The following is a 27,472-nucleotide window of genomic DNA, read 5'->3' as shown; positions in this document are numbered from 1 at the left end:
ATTTGGTATTATTTATGTTAATTTGCCATTGAGGGAATTTATAAGGATCTGGTAGGATCACCTAATGCTCACTTTAGACAGGAATAAAAAGGGTTTTGCATCAATCTTTAAGGAATAAATATTGGAGAAATAATTATACCACTTTAGTTGTTAGTACTTTCACATAATTCTTCCTGTCTTGCGAGGGAGGGAGGATTATTACTCAGCTTTCCACATGAGGGAGGAGATGGTCAGAGTGGGCTGCTCAAGGTCATGCCGTTAGGAAGTGGTAGAGCAGTCCCTTGGGCCTCCAGAGCCTATCATCTTGCCACTGTACCACCCTGCTCCTCTAGAAATAGATGCTTATGTCTGCCTGGAACATTGGGAGATCATACTGGCAATGGTAATGGTGACTTCTTCACAGAGGGAGACATAGGACTATCAGGACAATTCTGATTCTAGGTTGTGACTGCAATTTGCATAATTGACTTTAGACTTCTAGTGTAATTTGTGGCTTTTGGAACCTGTTGTACTATATGTTTTACACATTTTCTTTAACCAAGTTGAGAAGGAGGACTACTGCCATGAATCTTTGGATCCTAAAGAGAAAGAGGTGGGTTTTGTTGTTGTTGTTTTTCCCCAGAGAATGGTCTATGCAAGACTATCTGTGAAACCAGTGAGGCAACATACTGAGCTAAACAGGTGGGCCACTGCCCAGAGACAGGGTATGCCTAAGACTGATGCATTTTTTTGTGTGTATTCTGTTCTTGGCTGTAAAAAAGCTTTTGCCTGTATCACTTAATTCTATATTGTGTCTCATCATCATTTTTTCATCTTTCTTCTCAAAATACCATACCTCAACTATTTTCCTGTGAATTTTTCTGCAGTTTTGTTTCTTTGTTGAGGTCTGGAGTTCTTAAGATTCTCTTGTCTCTCCTTGGGTCGTTGTCTGTATCTTTCTACCTCCACATTAAGTCACCATATAGATATTACATATGATACTTTCTCCACTTTGCTCTCTGATCCCCAGTGTGTAGAAAACACCCTCCATTCCCCATTTTAAGAGCCAGGCATTTATGCAATGATATAACCAGAAATCCTTTCATGCATTTTTTCATTCCTTTATTACAAAAATAATACATTTGTTGTAAAAGAAAAACATACCAAGGAATATAAGAATAAAATCCCCTTTGGCCCCTTGTCTTCTCATTCCCAGCCAACCTACTCAGAGATAGTCTTCATAGTCTATTGAATGTGCATCTAGATATTCCTTTTGATGTAGATACAAACAGAAGCATATGCTAATACTGTTCTGCAGCTTTCTTTTTATTTAACAATTTATCTTAAAGGTGTTTTCATAGCAACAGAATCAGATCCACTTAATTCCCTTAAATTTCATGGTTTTCCATTGAATGGCTGTAACTTTAATTACCATAGTGAACCTGTCCCCTACAGGTGGAGAATGTTTTCAGTGTTTTTGGTCTTCCAAAAGATGCTTTAGTGAATATCCTTGCATATATATTTCTGCTATTTCGTATGGATGTTTATGTAGGACAGTCTTCTATAAATGTAATTCTCACTGCACTTTAGTAGTTCTTAGATGTTTTCCATCCCTAGTCTTCATCTGAGCTTTGGCTATACCAGTTCCACACGTGACTTGCTTCTGGGTTGTGGGCCAGTATTAGCAGCCCTTAGTCCTTGTCAGATTAAAACCACCTGTTAACCTTAAGAAAAAAATCATTCAGTCTGTGCTCTCAATTTACTGAATCAGTTTCTACAAGAAAAACCTGGATTTATATATATATTTTAAACCATTATAGTTGGTTCTGGTGTTCAATCAGGGTGGAAGACCAATACACGGGTCCCTGGCTTCCACTCTTTCTCATGACTATGGCTATATGTTCTCTCTAACTCAGTAGTTTAATCTCTGGGATATCACTCTGCTTTCACAATTCTTCTACATGAATTATTTGGTTTAAAACATTCATTTTACTATTTGTTAACTTCATTCTTTGTATATTTCATTTAATTTCCTTGAAAGTTATTTTTACCTTGTCAGCAGTGTTTTCAGTTCAGCCCTGCCTTGTTCACTTCATTGAACAAACTGGTCAACATTTTATAGCACCAGGCATTCTAAAACATCCAGCCTCCATCAAAGATCACTAATTTTAATCTTTCTACTCTGTCCTTCCTTTGTAAAGGTAAGGCAAGCATAGCAATAATGAGTTCAGACTCCAGACCCCAGCTGAGTTTAAACCCAGCTCTGCCACTTACCAGCTATGTGACCTGGGGCAAATTCCTTAACTTTGCCTCAGCTTCCCCATATATAAGGTGAGAGTAATAATAATGCCTACATCACAGTATTGTTGTAAGAAATACATAAGTTATTTTATGTAGGGCGCTTAAAAAGTAACTGGAATATAGCATGCACTCATTAGATGTTGTTATTATCCCTCGCCAAAAAGATAATGAGATAGACTCTGAGTTGCTTCCTTCTCTCCTGGGCCAGGTTTCAGCTTTCTTTGACATCTTCATCTGGTTATGCTTTGGCACTTGCTTTTCCTCTCTATAATTGTGTTGATATCTATCATCTGTTGTCATTCTTACTAAGATTCTTTTTTGGCCTTGAGTGTTTTTACAGTCATTTAGGGTTTCCAAAAGTAGCAGACATAAACATGTTCAATCTGCCAGGTTCTACCTGACATCTTCATTCTTCCTTAGTTACAATTTAAACATAGACATACGTACTTTTACAGATCTGAATTAGGCCAGGCGTGGTATCTCATGCCTGTAATCCCAGCACTTTGGGAGGCAGAGGCAGGCAGATTACTTGAGGTCAGGAGTTCAAGACCATCCTGGCTAACATGGTAAAACCCCGTCTCTACTAAAAATGAAAAAAAAAAAAAATTAGCTGGATGTGGTGGCACGTATCTGTAATCTCAGTTATTTGAGAAGCTAAGGCAAGAGAATCACTTGAACCCAAGAGGTGGAGTTTGCAGCGAGCCGACATTGTACCACAGCACTTCAGCCTGCGTGACAGAGCAAGACTCCATCATAGATAGATAGATAGATAGATAGATAGATAGATAGATAGATAGATATAGACAGACATCCAAATCATATCTCCCAGCCCAACATGACCATACCATTTTTCTTATTTTTTAAAGCAGTACAATGAAACAGTCACTTCCCAGCAGTTCTTAGTCATGAGCTATGTGTAGTCATTTCTCAGAAGTTCTTAGTCAAGAGTCATGATCTTGATGATGGGTTACACTCTGTTGGAGAAGGCAGCCTTACTGGATTTCTTTTCTTGCTTTCAAAATTTCTCCTTTAAAATAGTTTTTCACATTATTTTTTCTCTCAGTGTATGCTTTGGGGATCTAATGGCTTTGTAGTCTATATTCCTCTTACATCATTTGCTTTGAACCCAGGTAGATAACAGCATTTCTGATTATTTAAAAGTAGAGTCTCCTTTTGTGGTTACTAACTAATAGCTCCAGTGTTCCCTGCCTCCTGGTAATCATGGCCTATGTAATTCTCACCCCTTGACTAATTAGTTTCTAATCAATCAAACAAATTAACGTTGAAAGAATGGACTTCCACAATGAGGTTAAAAAAATTACAACTTTCATCTTGCTAGAAGACTCTCTTTTGCTGGCTTTGATGAAGCATGTTGCCATATTGGAGTGGTCCACATGGCAAGGTACTGAGAATGGCCTCCAACCAACAGCCAGCAAGGACAAAGGGCGTGTTCCTCTAGTCCTCAGGGAGGCAAATCCTGACAACAGCAGCATGGGCTTGGAAGTGTATCCTTCTCCAGTTGAGCCTTCATATGGAAACCCAGACCTGAGTAATGGCTTGATTAGACTTGTGAGTAACCCTAAGGATGGCAGTGCCTGGATTAATGAGCCACTGAAACTGTGAGATAAGAAATAAGTATTGTTTTCAGTCATTAAGTTTGTGGTGATTTGTTATATACAAGTAGATAATGAATGCACCTTGATTCTCCTGGTTTTATCCATCATATTAATAATTCTGATTGCTTCGACAAAGCTCAGTTTGCCTAGCCTGCTTCTTTCCTCTTCCCTCTATACCCCATTCTCAACTCCACACTATTCAGAAGCTTCTTTTCTGTCTTTATTTGAAGATACATTTGGAATAAGACAAAATAGATTGTTGATTCAAATGTGACAAATATCAAACGTAATTCTCATATGTTAGTAATAAAACTGGCATTTCTCCATTGTTTTGTACTGTTCTAAGTGCATCCACACTGTGTCCCCACTAAACTGTTGAGGAAAGTGAGGCCCAGAGATATTAAGGAATTTGTCCCAGGTTGTATGTCTCATTGGTGGTAAAGCCTAGCCTGGCATTTAGGGCAATTAACACCAAATTCCTTGTTTTACCCACTGCATTAGGCTGCAGTTCCTTTCCACCTGGCTAGTAGGTAGCTCATGTATTATTTTACAAATAAAATTTCTTTAATTTTTATTGAAGAATATTTAATTCTTTAACATTAAAGATTAATATTCTTTATTTAAAAATTCATTTGTAAAATAATGCAAATATATATTACATTATTTGTCATATTAAATCTCTAGCCTCCTTTACATATAGTGGTTTGACTAAAACTAATTAAGTATTTCCAAGTGTGTGTATTTTATTTTGCTCTAAACCAGGCATATTATTCGGCCAGTAATGAAAACAAATCTGAGATGTGTGCTACAAATATTTTGTATTCTGAATGATGAAGTGTAAAGTCTCCAATTTCTAATGGCTTTTGTTAACATCCCATTTACCAACTCTTGTACTGTTTTTGTCCTTTATAAAAAAAAAATCCTGAATCAGTAAATAATTGATCGTATTCAGAGCTCATTTGTTTCTGAATTTGTCCATTTCTTGAGAAATATAGTTTCACCTCTCTGCCAATTATTTTAGCTCATGAACTGCATCTTTCTTTTAGTCACATTTTAGGAGATGATTCAAAAGATTTAACTTTATCTTTCCATTATCTGCACAGATTAAACTGAAAGATTCAGTTATCCTGGGCTGGCAGGCTTCACTTTCTGGGTTTTGCCCAGTTCAGCCAACCCATGCTACTCTAACTGTGATCCGAGGACCAGCAGGATTAGCGTCCTGAGGGGCTTGTCAGAACTGCATAATCTTGGGCCTCATCCCAAACCTACTGAAGCACGCTTTGCATTTTGACAAGCTCTCCAGATCATAGTATGCATGTGAAGGTTTGAGAAACACTGTTCTAAGCCCCTTTTATGGCGAAGTCCTAAGTGGTCTGGCTCACACAGTGGCACCACTTCCGGTCTAAGCTCCACCTGTGTCTCAAGTCACTTGTCATCTGCCAGAGAATGATTGTAATCAATCTAAAGTAGACAATGTATTCAAGATATTCTTGCTAGTTGTGTAATGCACAGACTACACACTCATGCAGAGGCCATGCCTTACTGTATATTCTTTCCAACCAAAACAAAGTAATTCCCAGGAATTATTCTATTGTACTATCCATATTTCCATTATTTCTGAGGACTCAATTTATTTAGCTCTTTCAGCTTTAATATAGTAATATGATACCAAATAAGATTATCTTATTTCTAAAGCATAAGACTATATACTTCTTTGACTGTATCATGACATGAATATGTTATTTACCATTTACTAAGCATCTGTAACAGATATTGGAGTAGTTTCTTATTTTAAATTTTTTCTGATTATAGAAAATGTGTAAGATACTGGGACTTGGAAGCATATCTAATACTAAAACCAGAGAATCTCTGTCAACACAGTTTACTTTGTGTGTTGTGTATATACACACATATAAAATGGTATATATATTTATATTATTCAAAATTAATCTTTTCTCAATACTCATTTACTGTAAGGATTTGAACTGGAGCTTAACTACTTGATATGGTATGGATTTGTGTCTCCACCCAAATCTCATGTGAAATTGTAATCCCCAGTGTTGGAGAAGGGAGGTGACTGGATCATGGGGGTGGATTTCCCCCTTGCCATTCTCGTGATAGTGAGTTCTCATAAGATCTGGTTGTTTAAAAGTGTGTAGCACCTCCTCTTTCACTCCCTTCCTCCTCCACCATGTAAGATGTGCCTGCTTCCCCTTCACCTTCTGCCGTGATTGTAAGTTTCCTGAGGCTTCCCCAGCCCTGCTTCCTGTACAGCCTGTGGAACTGTGAGCCAATTAACCCCCTTTTATTTTTAAATTACCCAATTTCAGGTATTTTTTATAGTAGTGCAAGAACAGACTCTAATACAGTGACCATTTTTAGAAAAGATCAATCTTTTCAAAATAATACAAAATGAAAAAAATTTTACCATAATACTTTGATCACAGTACTCAACATTCCGCTCCCTAGTGTGTGTTTTTCTCTCAGAGGCACATGCAGTTTGCTCATAAGGATATCAGAAGAGAAAACAGGAAGCCAAACCAAGCCAAAGCTTCAGATTTGTTGTTGTTGTTGTTGTTTTGCTTTTTTGGCAATTATAGAGAACACATATTTTAGATGAATATCTTAAGAGGAACAGACATTCCAGGATATTTTCCCCATTAGCTTTTATGCATAGCTCCTTTATGCCTTGTTCTATAGAATAAGTTAAGGATGTTAAATTCAGGGTAATAAGCAGGGAACAAGTGTGCTTTCATTTCTCTGTGTATGTTTTTATGTATGTACATATGCTCATATATACACACAAATGTTTTGTTGTTGTTGTTGTTGTTGAAGAGATGGATTTTCACTGTATTGCCCAGGCTGGAGTGCAGTGATTATTCATAGGTGTGATTATCACACATTATAGCCTCGAACTCCAGGCCTTAAGTGGTCCTTCTGCCTCATGTGATCCTCCTGCCCAGCTTCCCAAGCAGCTGGGACTGCAAGCATGTGCCACGGTGCCTGGCTACACATAAATGTTGAATATAACTGCTATCATACTGTATATTTTATATACATTTTAGGTGCTGCTGATTTTTTCACTAAACATTTATCCTGAGAGCCTTCCCATATTTATTATTTTTGAGGACATGATTGTTAAGGATGGTATAAACATCTATATTAAGTCATGCATCATAATTTATTCTTGGCCAAAATAGTATTTATTTTGAACCCATAAACTGAGAAGTTGTGAAAGTTTAGAGCAAAAATAGTCATATGTTTCTGTGTTTATTACGTGTATTAGAATGGGCTGTTTCCATGAAGTGCCTCCTTGTGGAGAGATGGGTAAACCGAGACCAGGGAAGGCACCTGGACTTTCCATCGTGTGCCCTCCCAGCACACTGGTTTTCTGTATTTTGCAGTGCTTTTCCTTGAGCAGCTAAATGTCACATTTATGAATGCAGTGCTGCATCCTGGGCGTTCTAACCTATGAATGGATGGAGATGAGAGGTGCTTCTAGGGGAAGAGCAGTATTGGACTAGGAGGCTCCAGGACTGGCTTATGTGTAAGAGAAAGAGTTGCTGCCTAGTTGGAGCATGACCAAGGATTTTTAAATTTGATCTTCTGTTTAGTAAAAAGCTATGAGTCTCAGAGTTAGAAGACCCCAGTGAGGAGGAGTATGAATGAAAATCTTTCCTTGTTACGTGTGGGAGGTTTAGCATCTTATTCTGGTTCAGAGAATGAGGCCTATGGTGTTTTATTTAAAAGGTACTTCCTTATTGGATAAGATCTACCAAGCTGTGAGTAGAATCACCACTAAGACTTCGGCAACTTATCCTCTTTGCCCTTAGTTTTTAGAGCTGTAACCCCTTTTAATTTTTTTTTTTTTTTTTTGACATTTTCGGGTGTATTCTATGGGAATTTTGGAGAGGATGTTTTGGGGCACAACATATCATCTGCTGCCACATTAACCCCCACATCTTGTATATTTTATAATTTTTTAAATGTTACTTCTATATTACTATGGAAGCTATCCACTTTTTGTTTTGAGGTGATAGGAGCCAAATACTAAGTTCTAGGTCATGGTTGTATAAAGACACGTAATCACAATTATAGCCATTCTCATGTATGTGGTGATTGTATAAATGTAAAACTGCATTAGGTAATTTTGTTATTTTGAATCCACAATTACTATGGAATCAAAAATGAACCGGTAAGATTTGAAGGACATGCATTTTTATCCTAAAGAAGTCCCACGTTTGGAAGCATATCTCTTGCCAAATATAGAAAAATATAAGAACACGCCACAGGACATTGCATAAAGGTCCATAAAAGATGATCCTGAATAAAAGTGCTTCAATGCATATGGCTCTGGCTGATGACTCATTTCCAGCCGCCTACTTCAAACAGAGCAAACCTGAAGAGGTTACACACAAGGTTTAGTACTAGGTATTTCCAAGTATGACCTTTGTGGTGTGTCCTCCATCAAGGAAAGTTATCGGCTTAATTCTTCACATGTTGTTAGGATTGTTGGCAGAATAGCAAACCTGGGGATGAGCAGCTCTGGAAAATATTTGACTAGTAAGCCTTTTCCTTGTAGGAAGCACTGGGAAATTATAAATATAGTAGAGAGTCCTTAAAGCCTCAGATGTTCTTCAAATCCTTATCAAAGGACAACTTCATCAACAAAAATCTTGCCACTTGAGTCTGTTACCATGCCTCCTAGTACACAGTAATCTTTTCTTTTTCTTCTGTTTCTTTTTTAAGTAAAACTGTTCTCACACTCTCTTACTAACAGAAACCCCAAAGCACATAACACCTCACTTACCTGTAAAAGTGGTTCAATTCACAACCAGTTTCACTGAACTGAAGCAAATAACACTTGGAGAGTCAATTAGGAAAGGGGAACTGCTATGTTGAACACTATTGCTGAGATTCTAAAGAGATTAGGCCTAAACCAAGAGCTTCACACCTTTGACTCTCAGAGCTTTGGAACAGCATTGGACCATGCTGACTTCTCATCACTGTACCTTGTCAGCATCCCTCTTTTAAAAGCACTGGGCATTGTGTCTACTGAGCAGAAATTGTGGAGATTAATTTTCTGTCTCTAGCAACGTGTCTATACTTGCAAATAAGTTATTCTGTTAAAAAAAATTCTTCTGTGGGCCAGGCACGGTGGCTCACGCCTATAATCCCAACACTTTGGGAGGTAGAGGCAGGTGGATCACCTGAGGTCAGGAGTTCAAGATCAGCGTGGCCAACATGGTGAAACCGTGTCTCTACTAAAAATACAAAAAAAATTAGCTGGGCGTGGTGGCGGGCGCCTATAATCCTGGCTACTTGGGAGGCTGAGGCAGGAGAATCACTTGAACCCTGGAGATGGAAGTTACAGTGAGCTGAGATCGCACCACTGCACTCCAGCCTGGGCAACAAGAATGAAATTCCATCTCAAAAAAAAAAAAAAAGTTCTACTTCTATGTTGAGCATATTTGAGAAGTCTAATAGTCTCCTTTATAGTTCTCTATTTCTCCCCTCTTAGCTGTGTTCAATAACCAAAGAGTCCAGGCAATAAAGCAGACTTCAAAACATGCTAACAAAATCACATTCAATGAAATGGGAGAATAATTTCTTTGTTATTGAAATTGAAATCTTTGAAATGGGAGAATAATTTCAAAGATTTCTTTGTACTTGAGAGGAAAGCCTGAAGGGCTGTTTCCACCACAGCAGTACTTTTTATTTTTATTTTTTAATTTTATTTATTTATTTATTTTGAGATGGAGTCTCACCCTGTCACCCAGGCTGGAGTGCAGTGGCGCAATCTTAGCTCACTGCAACCTCCGCCTCCCAGGTTCAAGAAATTCTCATGCCTCAGCCCCCCCGAGTAGCTGGGATTACAAGTGCTCACCACCCTGCCCAACTAATTTTTGTATTTTTAGTAGAGATAGGGTTTCATCACATTGGCCAGGCTAGTCTCAAACTTCTGACCTCAAGTGATCCACCCACTTCAGTCTCCCAAAGTGCTGGGATTACAGGCATGAGCCCCTGCGCCCAGCCAGCAATACTTTCTATTATTTTTTTTGGAGACGGAGTCTGACTCTGTCGCCCAGGCTGGAGTGCAGTGGTGCTATCTCGACTCACTGCAAGCCCCGCCTCCCGGGTTCACGCCATTCTCCTGCCTCAGCGTCCCGAGTAGCTGGGACTACAGGCACCCACCACCACAGCTGGCTAAATTTTTTTGTATTTTTATTAGAGACGGGGTTTGTTTCATTGTGTTAGCCCACGATAGTCTTGACCTTGTGATCCACCCGCCTCGGCCCCCCAAAGTGCTGGGATTACAGGCGTGAGCGAGCCATCACACCCAGCCCCAGCCAGCAATACTTTTTAAAAACTCAATGCCTTGAGTATCCTACCTCTAAGATCATTTGATTGAATTTTTTAATGTAAATTTAAGGGGTACAAGTGCAATTTTGTTAAATGGCTATATTGTGTAATGATGACTGGGCTTTTAGTGTATCCATCACTTAACGTTTTTTATATGCACTGAGCAATTTCACATCAGCCACCCCCTTTCACTTCTCCACTTTTCCAAGTCCCCTTTGTCTATCATTCCATACTCTGTCCCTGGGTACAGATTATTTAGCTTCTACTTATTAGCGAGAACATGCAGTAATTTTCTTTCTGCTTCTGAGTTGTTTCACTTAAGATAATGGCCGCAGCGCCATCCAAGTTGCTATAAAAGATATGATTCTATTTTTTATGGCTCAGGAGTATTCCATTGTATATGAATTTTGAGAGCATTCGAAAAAACTTCCCATGGTTATGAACCAAGACCTTCAAACACACACCGATGTACATCTACCTTAGGTCATCACACTGAAACCTTGCTCTCAAAGACTGTGAGAGAAGCAAACCTCTAGGCAAATTATAGTGAGTTCCCAAGAGGCATTCTTAAAGGTAAAAGGAAGTTGGTGGTTTGGGTGTGACATCTGCTGCTGCTGATCCTGGATGTCTTTTCCACTCAGCCCATCCTCTTTATCCTAGGACGTCTCGCTTTACAACACCTATAATTTATATGCTGTGATCATTCATCCAGCAATTATGCATACTCTTCAGTCCCTAGGTTACTTAATAGAGTGGTACGCTTTACTCCTGCAGCCCACAAATTAAATGCAGCATCTTTATAACTATCATTGACCCCCAGTATCGGAAAGAGAATCAGCATAGTGTTTTATTATTTTTGTGTGTGTGATACGTACTTTGGAATTATGCCTTAGGCAGTTCTTCCAGTAAAGGAACTTTTTATGGGTTCTTGTTTAAAAACTATTTTGATAACCATGGGCAAATTAATTAATCCCATTACAATTCAGTCTGTTCTTCTTTAAAATAGAGATAATGAAGTATATTTTGGACCCTAAATATGGGTAATATGTCTAGCATAGTAATCAGTGAGTATGTGTTGGGAGGCATGGGTAGCTATTATTGTTGTTGGTACATAAAAATGATAGCTATCAGTGTAATATCAGTATTATCGTAATTCATAAATTCTTCAGCTTAGTGGCTTTTCTCAATTTCTTCACTGTTACAGTCTGTTAGGAAATTTGTCATTGAGATTTCAAAAGGAATGTTTTATAATTTGTTAAAATATATGTTTATTGTTTATACATAATTTTTGTTATACTTTAAGTTCTGCGATACATGTGCAGAACGTGTGGGTTTGTTATATAGGTATACACATGCCATGGTGGTTTGCTGCACCCGTCAACTCATCATCTACATTAGGTATTTCTCCTAATGCTATCCCTTCCCTAGCCCCCCACCCCTGACAGGCCCTGGTGTGTGATATTCCCCTCCCTGTTTCCATGTGTTCTCATTGTTCAACTCTCACTTATAAGTGAGAACATGCGGTGTTTGGTTTTCTGTTCCTGTGTTAGTTTGCCAAAAATGATGGTTTCCAGCTTCATCCATCTCCCTGCAAAGGACATGAACTCATCCTTTTTTTTTATGGCTGCATAGTATTCCATGGTGTATATGTGCCACATTTTCTTTATCCCTTCGATCATTGATGGGCATTTGGGTTGGTTCCAAGTCTCTGCTGATGTGAACAGTGCTGCAGTAAACACGTGTGCATATGTCTTTATGTAGAATGATTTATAATCCTTTGAGTATATACCCAGTAATGGGATTGCTGGGCCAAATGTTATTTCTGGTTCTAGATCCTTGAGGAATCGCCACATTGTCTTCCACAATGGTTGAACTAATTTACACTCCCAACAGTGTAAAGGCATCCCTCTTTCTCCATATCTTCTCCGGGATCTGTTGTTTTCTGACTTTTTAATGATCACCATCCTAACTGGCATGAGATTGTATCTCATTGTGGTTTTGATTTGCATTTCTCTAATGACCAGTGATAATGAGCTTTGTTTCATATGGTTTTTGGCCACATAAATGTCTTCTTTGGAGAAATGTCTGTTCATATCCTTTGCTCACCTTTTGATTTGGTTGTTTATAGATAATATTTTTAATGGTAAAAGGTTAAATTTGGGGGATTTGAAAATATTAAACTTTCTAATCTCATTTTTGGTTTTGGTTTTTGGCTTGTTACAGATTATATTAACTGTTACAAACCTAGACCCAAATTCAATGTCCCATAGGCATTTTTTACTCAGTATTTCCAAAAATGAAGATATTATTCTCCTTCCTTGCTTACTTCCTCTCTTCTTCCCATCCTTCCTTCCTTTTTTAATCTCATTCCTTCCCCATCATGTACTGATTATCTCTTATTGTCAGGTTACTATCTTAGGGAATGTATGTGCAATCAAGAATTAGTTACAATCATTGCCCTCATACAACTTATAAACTAGGAAGCTACATTAAACAAATGAATTACAGAAAGAATTATTTCCAAGTAGAGCTGATGAATGCAACAATGGAAAGCTCAGCATTCAATGAGAGTAAATAACATGCAAATAAGATGGAAACCTAACTTAGTCTGAGGGATGCTGGAGAGAGTCATGGATGCCCGCCCTGAGCTGAGACCGGCAGGATGAGGCAGGGAATGACCACTTTCTCTTGTTAGCATCTCTTTTAAAAGCACTAGGCATTGTGTCTACTGAGCAGATACTGTGGAGATTTATGAGTCTCTAGTGGTGTGTCTATACTTGCAAAAAAATTGTACTATTGTAAAGCATTCTTTTATTTTGTGCATATTTGAGAAGCCTAATAGTCTTCTCCTTTGTGGTTCTGTTGTTCATCCCCATTAGCTGTGTTCAGTATCCAAAGAATCAAGGCAATCAATCAGACTTCAAAATGTCTTCTGCAGACTTATGCATCCTTTTCTTTTTGCTGTTTCATTTCAAGTACAAGCATCCTCCAGGTCACTCAAGCTTAAAATCTTACATTACGTTTGACACTTTATTCTCTTTTGCCTCAACAAGTAACAGGTTGCCCACTTTTCTTGATTTGGCATCTTCTTTCCTGTGTCCCCATGAATGAATGAATTCTCCCTCTCACCATATTAGTTACATCCTTCTTTGCCTTTGCCCCAAAGCTTTATTTTTCCTTTCATCCAAGAAATATTTACCAAGCACTTCCTGTGTGCCAGGACGCTGCTAGTGCCAGTGTCACAGAAGTGAATGAGAAAACCCGTGGTCGTCACAGAGCCTGCAACCTACCTGAAGGAAGACACGATTAACAAATAGGGACAGTGTGCTAAGCCACAGGGGAGGCATGTTCTTCCTAGAGGAAGGGATATTTGAGCTGAGGCTTGAAGGGGTGAACAGGAGAAAGCCAGGTGCAAGTGAGATGGGGGTTGTGTAAGGAACATCCAGCCAGAAGAGACAGCAAATGCAAGGACCGCAGGGATCAGGTGAGTGGAAGTAATGATGTAGTAGAGATCAGCTAGCTCCAAGTGTGAAGGCTCTTGCTAACCATCTTAAATAATGTTGACTTTTTCCTAAGAGTATTGAGAGCCACGGAAAGGTTTAAGCAGGGCAGTGAGGTGATGAGAAACATCCCATCAGTTGCCATTATGGGAATTCAAATGACGGACACTGGAATAAGAAATAGGAAAACGCTCGGTGGGGAAGATAAACTTGGTTTTTCTTTTTTTCTTCCAGCTGGTCCTCTCACTTTCAGCCTCTCCCCTTTCCATAGCCCAACCTATGCTGTTCCGTGCTGTAGCCAGATTGGCTCCCTGGTGCACACACTGCTGACCTCAACTCAGAGAGCTTTAATGCCATGTATACTGCTCCTGGAATACAATCTGCATTTTCCACCCTGTTATTCAAAGCTTACAATGATCTGGCTCCATCTCTGTTTTAAAGCTTTCTTTACATGATTCCTCTTGTCTTCCTGGTTGTAACTATACACTCCACACACTCCGGAACTTTCCCACAATATCCTTTTGTCCTGGGCTCCCTCCCCCTCTTTCCTCTCTGCCTGAATGAACACTGAAACCTGTTCCTCCTTCCGTTCTTGCTCACTTGTCAGCCCTTCCAGGATAATTTCACTTGTTTCCACTGCCAGTAATTTCCCTTTCCTCTGAAATCCTCATTATAATGCAATTCACAGGGTGATGGCGTTCATCACCTCCCCCACACAGTAGAGCCAGTTCAGAGGCAGGGTGACATCATTGTTCTTATGGTTCTTGAGAGCACGAACTCTGGAACCAAACTACCTGGATTCAGATCCTGGCTCTGACAGTCCCTACCTGTGTAACCCTGAGCACATCACTTAAATTATCTTTGCCCTATTTCCCTCCAGTAAAATCAAAGTCTCATCTTTCTAAGGTATTGTGAGGATTAAATGAGTAAATGTATGCAAAAATGCTTAATTTAGTGTCTAGCATATAGTGTTGCCTAAATATTTAGAAATCATATTTATCACTTACATGTAATATTCACTCCATGAAATTATAATTTTTTTGAAGGACCTAATCCACATCTGACATGTTTTATGACTTCCAGATCCCTTACTGCCTCACGCAGAGTAAATAAATATTGAATATGTGAATTAGGATACCAATGATTAGGAAGCCCTAATCAGTTTTCAAATAGTTTATTTTGAAGGTAACATTTTCCCTTTACTAAAATAAATCATTGAGCAAATATTTAATATGCATAAACTTTTGGTTTGTAAAGAACACAGAATACACTGAGGAACAGGCCCTTCTTCAATTTTACAATAATTCAGAGAGGCAACCATACAGATAACTACAATATAAGATGCAGTAGAAGAAGCATAAAGTCTATAAAAGTCACGGTAGGCATTCAAAAGAAGGGGTGGCTGGGGTGATCAGAAACGAATTTGTTAAGATATAGTTGTGCTGCAATGAGAATAACTTTCAGAACAAAGCATAAATAAATCAACTATCCTAATAATATTAGCCAATACTTATTGAATACTCACTGTACTGGGCACTGTGACTGCTTACCATACACTATCACACTTAAGCTTTGATATATTTCCAAGATGAAGTATTTTTGTTTCCATGCCCATTTTACAAATGGGACAACTGAAGTATAGCAACACAATGTTAAATAAATTGTGGAAACCCACAACTAAGAAAGAGTAGAGCCAGAATTGGAACCCGGGGAGCCTGGATTCAAAGCTTGTTCTCTCTCACACCACCAGCATTGCCTGTGGCACATGCACACTAACAGTTACAGTCCACTATTTGCTGAACTATTTTTAATAACACATGTTAGTTTACTAGAATTTCATTGTTTATTTTTAAACTTATACCTCCACCATAGATGCTAAAAAATATTGTTATTTCATGTATTTCTGGCCAACCCGATCTTTCACTTATACTAACAAGTCCTAAACTTCTTTATCTGTGAAATAAAAAGTTTGAAGGTACATCAGTAGTTCCCAAACAGCTCAAAAGTAAGTATTTTTAAGTAAAAATTATGTAGACTTCTATACCTAAAGAAAGCTTGGTGGATAATGAAAAGCTTTACTGATAGGATTTCGCAGCCCCCAAGAATCCACTGTTCCAGAAGAATTTCTATGGCCATTTCTAGCAGAAATATTTGAGATTTTACGTATTCCAGACTTCAGACCCGTGTGTGTAGTCTCTGATCTATCATTCTCTCTACCATAAGAAGGAGCAGATATGCTCCCCACATGCTTTAATCTTCTGTCAAGGATTCTCCAACTTGTCTTTCTCCCCTAAGTTTTTCCTCCTCCTTTTAGCTTCAAGTCCTTAGTAAACCATAAAGCTTGCTTTGCAGAACTTGTTATTCCTATCGAACTACTATGCAAAGGAAATATGTCTAAAATACACGAGCTCAAACTTGGAATACAAATTTATAGAATTTTAACTTGTTCTGTGAAAATAGTAAAAGAACAGGTTTTTATTTCTTTTTTTTTTTTTCTGAATCTAGACCTTTTTCTGGTAGATTAAATCCTGAAGGAAAATATTTGTATCTTCACATAGACCTAGCAAATTGGAAAACCAAGGACAAATTCTGTGTATGTGAAATAATAAAGTTGAATATTTTTGCCTGACTTCAGGAGCATGCAAAACCACATTATCTCCTGTTTACACCTATTTTTATACCTTTCTTTAATTTCTCCTTAACACTTTTGTCCATATTTTCTCCATTCCTCGAGAACGTTTTATCTTTGTGTAATAGAAAAATACTTGAGAAATGCCAGGAGAGTTTAGGTAATTCATTCTTGGCACTGCTAGAGAGAGAGGCTATATTTATAAAATATCAGCAAGAAAATGTCAGTACCTACCCCGTGACCCCCAGCAACATGCACATCTCTGGCAGGAAAAAACAAAAGTCATACTCAGGGTTTTGGCAGTGGGCATATTTTCTGTTATGACCTCGTTTTCAGCAGAAACAGTTCAGCAGCTGCTTCAGCGAAGATTGAGTCTGTGCTCTTCAATAGTATTAATCCTTTAACACTACAAGGTTTCTTAGGCAGGGTCAAACCAATTCTTATTCTACAAGGACTCACTCAAAACTGCCCAGTAGCATATGAAAAGTAGTAGACTGTCTTGCACGTATCTGTTCACTCTTCGCTGGAATTGGCCGCTCATTTCTTTGTGGTCCCACTGAAATTGCAGAAATATTTATCACAGTACTTACGTTACTTGAATGCAATTTCCTATTTCCATGTCTCTTTTCGCCCTCTTCCTGGCCTTTGTATCTTGTATCAGCAGCACCCAGCACAGTGCCTGGCTCATGGTAAATGCTTAATTAATATTTGTTGAAGGAAAACTCTGGAGTGAGAAAGTATGGAATTAGTGAGGTAATTGAGCCAAGTAGTAAATATGAAGTGGTAGATTGTTTGCAAGATGCAGTACAACACAGCAGTCTCAGGGCTGTTTCAGACGGGGGAAAGGGATTGCCAGAAGTGTGGAGGTGGGAACAAGGGGCTCTGGGGGAGAATGGCAACGGGACTATCCTTGCTTGCTCATTTTGGACAATAAAGAGAGGTAAGTTTGGACATACACCAAAGACTTAGAGACAGTTGATGGAAACTTCTAGAAGTTAGATTTTAAGAATTTAGATGTTATTTAATAAGCAGTAAGGAGACTCTGTATTTCTTTGGTCCGGACAATAAATGGTCAAAATAGTATTTTAAATAATTATTCTGATGGGTATATGCTTATATCAAAATTCATATGTATGAAACATCAGGTTATGAGATATTGACTTGGGTCTGTGGGTCATCAGTTGATCCTGAAGGTCTCTTTCTGTTTTCATCCCACAGGTTGTTATTTTGTACTTTGAGCCAAGCACATTTCGCTGTATTCTGCTAAGATGGGTCCGTCTTCTCGGTTTTGCTACTGTTTACGGAACTGTCACTCTCAAACTTCACAGGTATATATATTTTATTCATTGTCGTTCTCATGGAAGGATCAAAGTGATTAGCTTAGCACATAATTGTTAGCTGCGCCGACCACTTAAATGACTCAATTTCAAGATACTATATATTTTTCACTTTCAAGGTGACATCTTTGGATTCTTCAGGGAAATATTTGATACAACTGAATTACTTCAACAAGATGCTTCAATAAAATGTGTCATTGGTTATGGAAAGGGTTAGTTCCTAATAAGTTTAAAATATGAAACAGTATAGTTCAGAACAGGAAGGAATACAAAGGTAATACTGCTGAAATAATGATACACAACCAGAGTGACCAGAGTCCCATAGAGAAACACACTTATTTGACAAAAACTACTGTCCTCCATTCCCAAGTTCCATGCCCCAAGGTAATCCTGCTGATATTCGATGCGTGAAGTTCAGAAAATAGTGCTTTTGGCTTTTCTCCTTAACCAGTGTGCTTCTGTGATAATCAACCTCGGAAAATGGAGAATGCCATAAGTTCCCTAATACTTAGTTCTAAAATCACCTAAATATTGGGTGAGGGGAAAAGCAATAAAATAAACTACCTATCTACAAAGGCTGGGAATGGCTGGAAATTATTCCAGGGCTTTCCCTTGCCTCCTTTCTCCAAGTTTAAAGAAAGTCTCAATGAAGTGGTGCCAAAGAGCATAGGAGATAAACAATAAACTTTCCCTGCAGGGTAAAACTGTATCCCTGTAAAGAAAACCCTTTGTACTGATCAGCTTTAAAGCTGTTTCGATAACCATAGTAAGCCATTCATGTGTTCATGCTAGTCTGGCCATACATGTTTCTGAATAAAAATCTCCTAATATGGGTCATACTGTGGTTTAATTACACTGTCTACCACATAAGAAATTGTATTTTCATTTTTTTTCTCTTTTGGTACTTAATTATTGAGAATGCTCTAGATTACCCTTTTACCTTTTTGGAAAAAAAAAAAAAAGTCAATGTGTTTGACTCTCAAGATTCCCTTCTTACATATGTGGTAAAGTACAAAGGATATTAGATTAGGTTTCAGAAGATCCTATTTAAATCCCAATTTAGCCTCTAACTCTAATAAATCATAGGCTTCTGTTTCCTACAAAAGGAGAGATTAGACCAGTCTCTAATGTTCTCCCTGACTCTCACTGTATTCTATCCACATCACAGCACACTTCCCTCCAGCATCCTTCTTTCTTCAACTACCTTCTAGGTTTCCATTGCTTATGTGATAGCTATTTTCCAACTGGTGCTCACCAAAGGAAATGAGAAATCAATGACAGCCCATGTGGACACTAAGCCTTCTAGAAACCCTGAAAGAATAGATGCCCTATTGAGACTTGAAGATGAACTCTGTCCCTGTTACTCTAGCATTTAGTATCTAGTGGGTCCTCTATTATAATACTTATGGTACCTTATAGTTTTCTTATTTAATTGCCTTCACTTTCTTTTACTTTCTCCTTGTAGTGAGAATTATACCATTATTGAATCCCCAGCACTCAGCACAAATAACTGACCCATGGGACATGTTTAATACATATGAGTAGATGAATGAATGAAAAATGTCAGATGCAGCCCTGAAAGCTGCTTCCCGTCATTCTCTCCACACATAACCCATTCATATTCCCCTGACTTACTGTGCTCTCTACCTCAGCATGTCTCCAAGTGTCTGGAACACATAACACGGTGGTCTGCGAGAGGATGTTTAGGGGGATGTGAACCCAGTGTTCAGTGGCACTGAATCATTTAATGAGAAAATTACTTCCATGCAGGTTCTCCTTCAATCCTTCTGATTATTTTCAGAAGAAAGATTAGTTGGAAACTACTAGGACTTTAACACTTGCCGAATAGTTGCCAATGTTCCTTTGCAATGAGGAGCAGATCAGGCTTCAGTTTCAGAGCTTTTCCCTGCAATGCTGTCTCCCTAAGATTATCTTTTGTTCATTGCATTTATTTTTATAGTTATTTTCTATTTATTTAAAGTTTGACTATCACTAGATAGTGATAAGGTAGTGATATAAAGCTTCCTTTAAATATTTTAAAACAATAAATATGAATTTAACTAAAGAAATTAATAGGTGATACACAAATACAGCAGAAATCTTGACACTAGTATGCAAATGATTGGAATTTGGGAAACTGTGTTATAACATTATCTCTTTTATTTTAAAAAACGAAATTAAAACTATTCAAAATTAAAACTATTTTCCCTCTGACTTTGTATCTCTAGAAGTCATTGCAGTGAAGAGAGTTTCTCCACCAAAGGCTTAAATTGAAACTATTGCTAATGTAATGAGCTGAATCATTCTTATCCTCTGTGAACCAGATGGCTTTACTATTATATTATTCTATATTGCTTAAATTTAACTGATCCCAACATTGTTTACATCTATAAACTGAACAATCAGCATCCCATAGAAATGTGAACAACCTGAAAGAAGGACGAGCTGAACCAGCTTTACGGTCCCCAGATTTAGTGCTGTATTTTTCTCATATTATGTATTGAGATATTTGTTGAATTAATGAATGAATGGGTGGATGGTTCTAGTGAATGAAGCTGCAAAGGGTGGTTTTGACTCTAGGTGGTCTTCTAGAGTCAAGAAACATGTGGCCCTGAAGGAGAGATGTCTAACTTTTGTGGTGACATGATAGAGAGGAAAGACATAAATCCTGACAAATCCAAATTGGAACTTCAATTCTGCCATTACTTATTTATACAACAAAGAATAAATTAACATCTGAGAATTAGTTTTCTCATCTGTAAGATGGTTTAACGTTTAGTAACTTTAAGATGGTAAAGTTATAGGAACTAAGTATAATTTGAATGTAGGCAAATATGTCAAGTAGGGTTTTTTGGTTGCAAACAAAATGGGTTATGGCTGCACAGAACCAAATGGATTTGGCTGAACAGAACTGGATTATGGCTAAATTAAGCAAAAAGGGGATTCATTGGAAGGACAGGGGGAATGTCACCTATTGACGGGAAAGCTAAAGAATCTGGCTTTGGAAGGAGCTGACCCAGGTTAGCTTGAGGGATCAAAGTAGCCCAAGCTAAGGGATAATGCCTTTTGAATACCATAGCTTCATTTTTATAGGAATTCCACTTTTCATTTCAAGGTTTTAAAAAATTAAAAGTAAACCATACCTCCAAAGGCAGAAAATTCTCAGGAAATTATGAGTACTGATTTGTGAAATGACTGCTATAGTCCCTTGAGGATAGGATAGACAATAAAGATCTGAGTTTTGGTTTTATTTCAGCCATTTCCCTTCTGGCTTAGTGGAATTATTAGATACTTCTTCCTCTTATAACCTGGGTCTCTCATTAATTGATTGTAGTATTTATAGAATTCCTGTAGCACTGAAGACTTGAAACATGAAAGAGGAACAGGGTCACACTCTGTCACCAGAAATGAAAATAAATACTATTTTCATTTAATAAATACTGTTAGTCTGAGATGAGAACATAATGGTTTTGTTCACTTTTACCAAATCTCCCACTTTTTTCTACGGTGGTCTCTCCCCACATTTGAGAGTCATATGGCCAAAGACTACTATAATAATCCAAAGGAAAATTATAAAAGGGTCCCTTGTTTATTAACAAAGAAACACAGTTGCACCAAGTTGGGGTTCGGGGTGAAGAGGCCTGTCCCTTTAGAATGGTGTATTTTGTTTTTTATCACTGACATTGTTTAGAATCACCAGTATATGGTGATTATAAAAAGACCAGCTTTTAGTTGTCTTTATTATTGCCTTAAATTCTCACAGACATTTGGAAGAATGTCCTCTTGTTGCCTACACCCAAGGCAGACCACTCACATAGCCCCACCTCACTGGCAAGCCATTCATGCAATGTAATTTTTTCGAAGCTGAAACTATTTGAGAGAGAGGAAAGAAAGAAAAAGAAAAAAAAAGGAAGGAAAGGAAGGAAGGAAGGAAACAGAAAGGAAGGGAGGGGAAGAGGGAGAGAGGAAGGAAGGGAAGAAGGAAAGAGAAAAAGGAAAGAGAGGGAGAGAAAGGGAAGGGGAAGGGAAAGGAAGGAAGGAAAGAGAAAGGAAAGAGTACAGCTTTTAGTTAAGTCAATGTGGATCATAAAGGAAAAAGAGCTGAAGTAGGCACAAACGATGAAGGTTTATTTACAAGAAGGAACTTCCTTCAGGAACCTTGGATGTGTTTGACTTAGTATATGGTGATGGGGGGCAGATCTAAAAGAACATCTAGCATTCCCACAATATGTGGGTTCACAGAACCCCTGCTAAGCAATTTTCTTTTACAGAAACTTGAGAAGGCAGTATCTCTATGCTCAGAAAAGCCAGGTATATTTTCAGGAGGCAGAGTGAGCAAGTGTTTGAAATGAAAAGGGGGTGAAAAAAGATTGAAAAACTTAATGCTAAAAGAACATTTTCCTATTTCCTATAATATGGTTTCTGAAGACTCTTTGGCTTTTCCTTCTTCTAAGGCTAATCAAGAAAAAAAAGACTTTTTTTTTGGTACTATGTTTCAAGTGAATTTTTAAGCAAGCTGTGAAAAGCTATCTTCTGGCTCTGACCTGGGATTTATCATTTCATGCATTATTCAGTACTCCTTGCTCTGGATACAGCCCTTAACTCTTTTCTTCACTGTCCTCATTAGCACCAAATATTTACAGTTTTGGGGAAGGTTTTCTATTTTAAATGTTTTAGTTTGTTTCCTAGTAAAGTTTGAAAAGTGACTGGAAGATATTTACATTTCTTTATTTTATGTATTCTTATAAGGATATATAAAAGCAGCTTAGCTTGTGACAACCACTAGGTGACAACAGAGAGTTTAAGATGGTGTTTTAGGCAAATGCCTGAAGTGCAGTTTTTGGACTTGATTGGGTGTAGACTCATCTGCCTCAACACACCACAGAACAGTGTTGCTTAGCCCTCATTTATGAAGGCCAAAATATAAATGCCTCTGACATCCAGAAGATTCCTCTAATAAAAGTTTTCTTCCATTGACCACACCCAGCACACAGGTGGATGGTGTTTAAGATCCTAAGTCATGATCCCAAGGGTTTTAACATGAAGCAATTTCAAAACGGTTTTAGCCAGTTTCCCACTTCAGCCAAAATAATACATCAAGAAAGCATCCTTTGAACACGTAGCTGTGAACATTGCATTCTGACTAGAAAATATAAAGAGCTTGCCATGTGAATCCTGGTAATGATATGGATTTCAGGCCCTCCTTTCTGCTGAACTCATGGGGGTTTCTGTCTTTACTGGCTGCCTACTCGGGGATGTAGAGTATCTTCAAGTGGAGAATTACTCATAGCGACATTTCTTAAGAACCACGGGATTCACCAGAAAAAGGGGACTCATTCTTAAGCTTCTGAGGACGGTCTCTTTCCCATTCAGTGAGTGTACTATTTGGACAGGAAGCTGAGCAAGTTTGAAAGCCAAGGAAAGTCCAAGAGCTGCAGAGGTGAGTTGGAAAATATCCAAGCCTTACCTCATACACTCACGCTTCGCATATACCAGTAGAACAGCCAAACATCTTACAGAGAATTAACATGCTCCAGATGAATGCTTACAACATTAAGGATTGAAATGATCTTTCGGAACTAACTGTCATACTAGCATTTAAAAACGTTGAAAAAAAAAGTTTTGTAAGTGACCTGACTTGACTTTCTCCTTTCCTGTTTATTAAAGTGCCACCCTAGGCTTTTTGCGATGAAGATTTAGTTTCCCTAAAGACATTTTTACCATTTTAAATGGTACTTAACAGGAAAGATCAAAAGTCCTTTGGCTCTTAATAGAAATTTTCTTCATAATTTTATTAATCGAGAAAGCGTTAGTGTGGAATCCACCATAAACACCCGTGCTGGTGCCCAGACCCATTTGTGTGCTATCTCTATTCTAGCTAAATCTCAGAAACTGTGTGTAGTTACAGGCCTTAGTTTTGCAAACCCTACATATTTGTCATTCTCATCATTCATATGCCTGGAAGCACAGACGGGAGGCCCTTGAAGCCTGAGGAATAAGTAGGCAGTGACCTCTCACTTCTTCCTGCATTTATCTTCTCTTGCTTGGCGTACTTGCAGTCTGTCTGGAGCTACCTGGAGCTCCCTTGGAATCTTGCACACAGCTTATCATTATCATTAGGAATGGCTCCTCCAGAAACCACGAAAACAAGAACAAAACTTTCTAAGCTCCAAAGAGTCACTCTTTAATTGTAAAATCTCTAACTGGCTAGAAGATGAGATAGTTTCCTCTGCTCATTCCTCCCCACCCTGCCGCCTCCAGTAACTTCTGATCCTACTGTCCTGTCCGGCATGCAGAAGCCCCCAGCTAAATGGCCGAATGCTGTTAACTGGATTGGCGTATACATTTAACTGTCAGAAACCAATCAGGGATTTCTGCCGTGAGTAGCTCCATTTATAGATGAATATGTTTAGTCTACTCATAGAAGTAAGAGATTTGGGAAATACAGGCATATTGACAAGACATGTTTTATTAACTAGAGGTCTGTATTCATGTAAATCTTTAACATCAGTGAGTACCATTTGAATAAAAATAGAAACAAAAGCCAAATCACTTTAATTGTCCTTCCTTTCAGAACACATTAACTATTGGATATGAATAAAATAAGAATGTAGTTCACTCAGAACTAAGGAGACTTAAAGCTTTACTTATTTTGTCCATCTGCAGATGTCCTACTTGCTTTGTTGTATGACACATGACTTTGAAATACACTTTATTTAACATCTACGTTCGAAGCTTTTCAATCTGGAGCTTCTCTTTTTAAAAAATATGTATATACATGTTCTAAATTCTAATTACAGCATTACTATTTTATGTCTAGATTTCTGAAAAGAGGCTTGGTTAAAATATGTAGTTTAAGAGCTGTGTGCCACATCTGAAACACAAGATTTTTTGTTGCCCAAGTTGTTATGGTTTCAACTTGTTATATGTGTGTGCGCACATGTGAGTGTGTGTTCTAACCAACTTTAAAATTATAAATAAAAACCCATCTGGTAATTCAGAATTAGTACTCAGCAGACTATATCTGATAAACACTTTATTATTCTAATATTCTTTGTTAGCAATTCTACGTTCAAATCTTGTATAGTCTCAAGTGGAAATATTTCTCTATGTGAAGTTGGTAAGAGAATGAGTGGGAAGTGAGATTACTTCAGGCAGCACAAAGGGGAGGGGCAGGTTTCTTTAAAGGTCAAGGTGAGATTCTCTGCTCCTGAAGCTGTCCACTGGGAGCACCTGCCTGCCGTCGCACCTGCCTGCTGTTGTCTGGGCCCAGAGTCGGGGTCTTGGCTTGGTTTTGGACGGCTACACCCATGATTTCTGTCATGTGCCAGAGGCCCACCTGCCATCTGCTTACTCTGCTGCCCCTCACCCAGCATTTTTGCACATGTTCAGTCCAAAACAACTGATTTGTGTTTTTATTTCCACTCAGTTCAAAATAATTTCAAACTTGATTTCTCTTTAACCCACAGGGTAGTTAGAAGTGTGATTTCTTATTTTCCAAATATTAGGGGGATTTTCCATGAACCTTTTATATTGATTTACAATTTCATTCCATTGTCGTGAGAGCACATACCTTGTGTGACTTAAGTCTGCTTGAATTTATTGAGACTTGTTTGAAGCCCAGAATATGATCTATCTTGGTAAATGTTCCATGGGCACTTGAGAAGAACGTGTTTTCTTCTGTTTGGGAGTTGTTTGGTAATGCTGTTCAAATATTCGATATCCCTACTCATTAGCTCTCTATTTGTTCCATCAGTTATTGAGAAAGGGGTTGGAAGTTTCTGATATGTCGTCTATTTTCTTCACTGTTCTTTCAGTTTTTGCCTTAGGTATTTTGAAGTTTCATTCTGAGATACATAAACATTTAGAATTGTTATGTCTTTTTCATGAATTGAACCTTTTATTATTATGAAATGACCTTCATTATCCCTTGCCATATTCTCTGCTCTGAAATCTATTCTGTCTGGTGCTAATATAGCCACTCCAGTTTCCTTTTGGTGTTAGCATGGTATTTTTTTTCACTATTTTACTTTTGACCTATTTTTGTCTTTAAAGTGCATTTCTTGTAGGAAGCATATCGTTGGACCTTTATCTAATCTGATATCTCTACATTTTAATTGCTGTATTTAGACTATTTCCTTTTAAATATGATTACTGATAAGCTTGTATTAGTATCACCTCTGTTTCTTCTAATGTGTCATTGGTTCATCTGGCCTCTGGTCACTCAAAGGTTTCTCACCTAGCATTTGTATGTGTCCAGTCCAAAAGACCTGAGTTTTACTTACAAGAAATATGATACTAGAAACACAACTATTTAAGGTATTCCTAGAAGGACACAAACCACTGAAAATAACTCTTGAAGAAATGGAAAATCTGAACAGATCCCAAACAAGTAAAGACATTTAATTAGTAATCAAAAAACTTAGACATACGCACACACAGAGTGAGCGAGCAAGAGTGCCCAGGACTAGATAGCCTCACTGATGAAGTATATTAAAGATTTAACACCAGTTCATCACAAATCATTTTGAAAAACAGAAGATGAGGCAGCACTTCCCGACTCATTAGAAGAGGCCAGTATTAGTATGATAAGGAAACCAGACAAATATATCACAAGAAAACAAAACTACAAACCAATGGCTCTTATGAATATAGGCACACAAATCTCAAAAAATACTAGCAAACAGAATTCAGCAACCTCTAATAAAGGGATTATACATCCTGATTGAGATTTAGCTCAGAAATGCAAAAGTGATTCAACATACAAAAATCAATCAGTGCACTAGAGCACATTAACATAATAAAGAAAAAAAACACATAATCATCTCAGCAGATGGAGAAAAAAGCATTTGACAAAAATACACACTCCCATGATGAAAACACTCAACAAACCAGGAATGTAAGGGAGATTTCCCAACTTGATAAAAGCCATTTACAAAACAATCCTACAGCCGACATCATGCTTAATGATGAAAGACTTAAGGCTTCCTCTCTAAGATCAGGAACAAGATAAAGATGGCAGCTCTTGCTACTTGTAGTCAACATTGTCCTGGAAGTTCTCACCTGAGCAATTAGGCCACAAAAAGAAATATCAGGTATATAAATGGAAAAGAGAAATAAAGCTATCCTGTTGGCAGATGACATGTTCTTCTGTGGAGAAAATCCTAAGAAATTCACCAATACAGTATTATAACTAATATATGAGGTTAGCAATGTCATAGAAGACAAGATCAATATACAAAAATCCATTTTATTTCTTCACACTAGCAATAAACTGAAACTGAAATTAAGAAAATATCCATTTACAATAGTATGAATAATCAGATTTGTAGGAATAAATTTAACAACAGAACTGCAAAACAGATTCACTGAAAACTACACAATGCTTCTGAAAGAAATTAGACATGGATAAACTGAAAGACATCCCTGTTAATAGCTTTGAAGATTTAGTATTGTTAAGATTGCAATACTCCCCCAATTAATCTAATCTGTATCAAAATCTCAGCTGCCTTTTTTGCAGAAATTGACAAGCTGATCTTAAAATTCATATAAAAATGTAAAAGGCCCAGAGTAGCCAAAACAGTCTTGAAAAGGAACAAAGTTGGAGGACTCAACACAGTCATCAAGAGAATGTTGTACTGTTCTAAGAAGAGACGTACAGATCAATGGAATAGGATTAAAACTCAAAAGCTAAACCCATACATTTCCAGTCAATTGATTTTTGATAATGATGCCATGACAATTCAA

The 27,472-nt window shown here is 37.9% G+C and overlaps 1 protein-coding gene across 1 annotated transcript in view; it reads left to right on the top strand.

The window, feature by feature from the left end:
- GPR158 (G protein-coupled receptor 158) overlaps nt 1-27,472 on the top strand; it is a 395,462-nt gene that overhangs the window by 351,363 nt on the left and 16,627 nt on the right. Inside the window, exon 6 of the mRNA XM_031652460.1 lies at nt 17,607-17,716. Within this exon, the coding sequence (XP_031508320.1) occupies nt 17,607-17,716 (110 nt within the window). The remainder of the gene's footprint in view (nt 1-17,606; nt 17,717-27,472) is intronic.

Source organism: Papio anubis, chromosome 11, assembly GCF_008728515.1.
Source record: "Papio anubis isolate 15944 chromosome 11, Panubis1.0, whole genome shotgun sequence".
Classification (NCBI taxonomy): Eukaryota; Metazoa; Chordata; class Mammalia; order Primates; family Cercopithecidae; genus Papio; species Papio anubis.
Note: the sequence above shows the minus strand (reverse complement) of the source record. Positions and strands in the feature narration are given on the sequence as shown.